Below are 1,490 nucleotides of genomic sequence, written 5' to 3' on the forward strand. Positions count from 1 at the left end.
AACATACAACGCAAGCATGTTTAGCTCCGCACACCGTCAGCTGTCATTTTCAGATTTGACAAGCAGAAGCAGATACGGGCTATGAATAATTCAACACACAAAACTGAGCCCCTCACCGAGAAAAACCGCCTCGCGAACGCCATGGCAACGAATGATACCGAACAGGTTTGTATGAATGTAGGCTACATTGTCATCTTCCGTCGCATGCAAGGATGTGTTAAATCAATTAGTCCTGTGAAAATAAGGGGGCTTCAAGGCGCAAGGCGCTGACCAGCCGCGGAGAACTGCAAAATCAGCCAGAGATGGAGAGAGCCGACACGCAAAATCAACCGTCATGTAGCCTATGAGACGCTCGCGAGAGGCACCCCAACGGACAGTCAACTGAAATTAATTCACATTGTCACAGAGAAATAGGAATCACTCAATGCAATTTTGCATTTACCTGTCAAGACTCCGACACGGATTTGGTGGTCGTGGTTTGTTAAAATCATCCCGTCTGACGCCATGTTCAGCAGCGCTGTCGCCCGCACTGAGAACTCACGGCAGGGCCAAGAGCCGATCACATCGAACTTAGGGGGAGGGTATGAGGAGGAGGAGGGTGAGGAGACGGAGGGAGGGAGGGAGGGAATGAGGAAGAAGAGTAGAGCTAGGCGAGAGAAGTGGAGAGCCGAGCGATTAAGACACCTAGATAGCTGGCCGTGCGCGGCAGAATGCGGGGGCCGTTTAAACCGCACACATCACTCAGCTGGCCGTCTGCCATGGTAGTAGTGTGGATTCCAGATTCATTCTTTTGGAGACCACTATTGATTTCTCTATGAAGACTCAGAGAAACAGATAGGCTTTAAGCAATGCGTCGGTAATGCAACTCCAATTTCCCACGTCATATGCTTGGTGTCACACCGTCTATGGATCATAGTATATTGGGTGATGAAAAGGCACTTTTAGTCTACGAGGTGTTTGGGCATTATGTCCGCTTCGTATGAAATAGTAATGACCAGGAGATGTAAGGACTAGGTAGGCCCACTGCGTTTCCATCCTCAGAAGCTCAAGAGAAGATCACAGTCTGACCTGTAAAAATGCAACTGCATCCCGAGGCAAAAACCTCGCTTCTATTTTTAGTCTGACTGCACGCTTCCGTGGTGTATAATTCCCCTTGGTTTTTTTAATGGGGGAAAAAACGGACAATCCTCCCGCTTCTGTTTGGATTTGATCAATACATGATTCATGAACACACCTAGCCTATATGAGTATGGGGACTATGGACTATGGTGTGTACCGCGCACCATGGCGGGAACTGGGTCAACTCTTCAAGCCTGACCGCTCACTCACTTCAAAAACGTCAAGTCAGTCGTGTCTGGAATGAGTCCCCGGCGCACAAGACAAACTGAATGGAGACCGTGACAACATTTAACTTACACATCCATGTATTTTATTAATCAGTGTGATTGTCCAGAATCACACATCCCAGTGATGACCCTCCCAACATCCAA

The 1,490-nt window shown here is 48.3% G+C and overlaps 1 protein-coding gene across 1 annotated transcript in view; it reads right to left on the reverse strand.

The window, feature by feature from the left end:
* LOC109901400 (gephyrin) overlaps nt 1-556 on the reverse strand; it is a 109,190-nt gene extending 108,634 nt beyond the window's left edge. Inside the window, exon 1 of the mRNA XM_031836679.1 lies at nt 443-556. Within this exon, the coding sequence (XP_031692539.1) occupies nt 443-506 (64 nt within the window). The 5' untranslated portion in view covers nt 507-556. The remainder of the gene's footprint in view (nt 1-442) is intronic.
* Between the last annotated feature and the right edge of the window lie 934 nt (nt 557-1,490).

This window comes from Oncorhynchus kisutch, linkage group LG12 (assembly GCF_002021735.2).
Source record: "Oncorhynchus kisutch isolate 150728-3 linkage group LG12, Okis_V2, whole genome shotgun sequence".
In the NCBI taxonomy this organism is placed as follows: domain Eukaryota; kingdom Metazoa; phylum Chordata; class Actinopteri; order Salmoniformes; family Salmonidae; genus Oncorhynchus; species Oncorhynchus kisutch.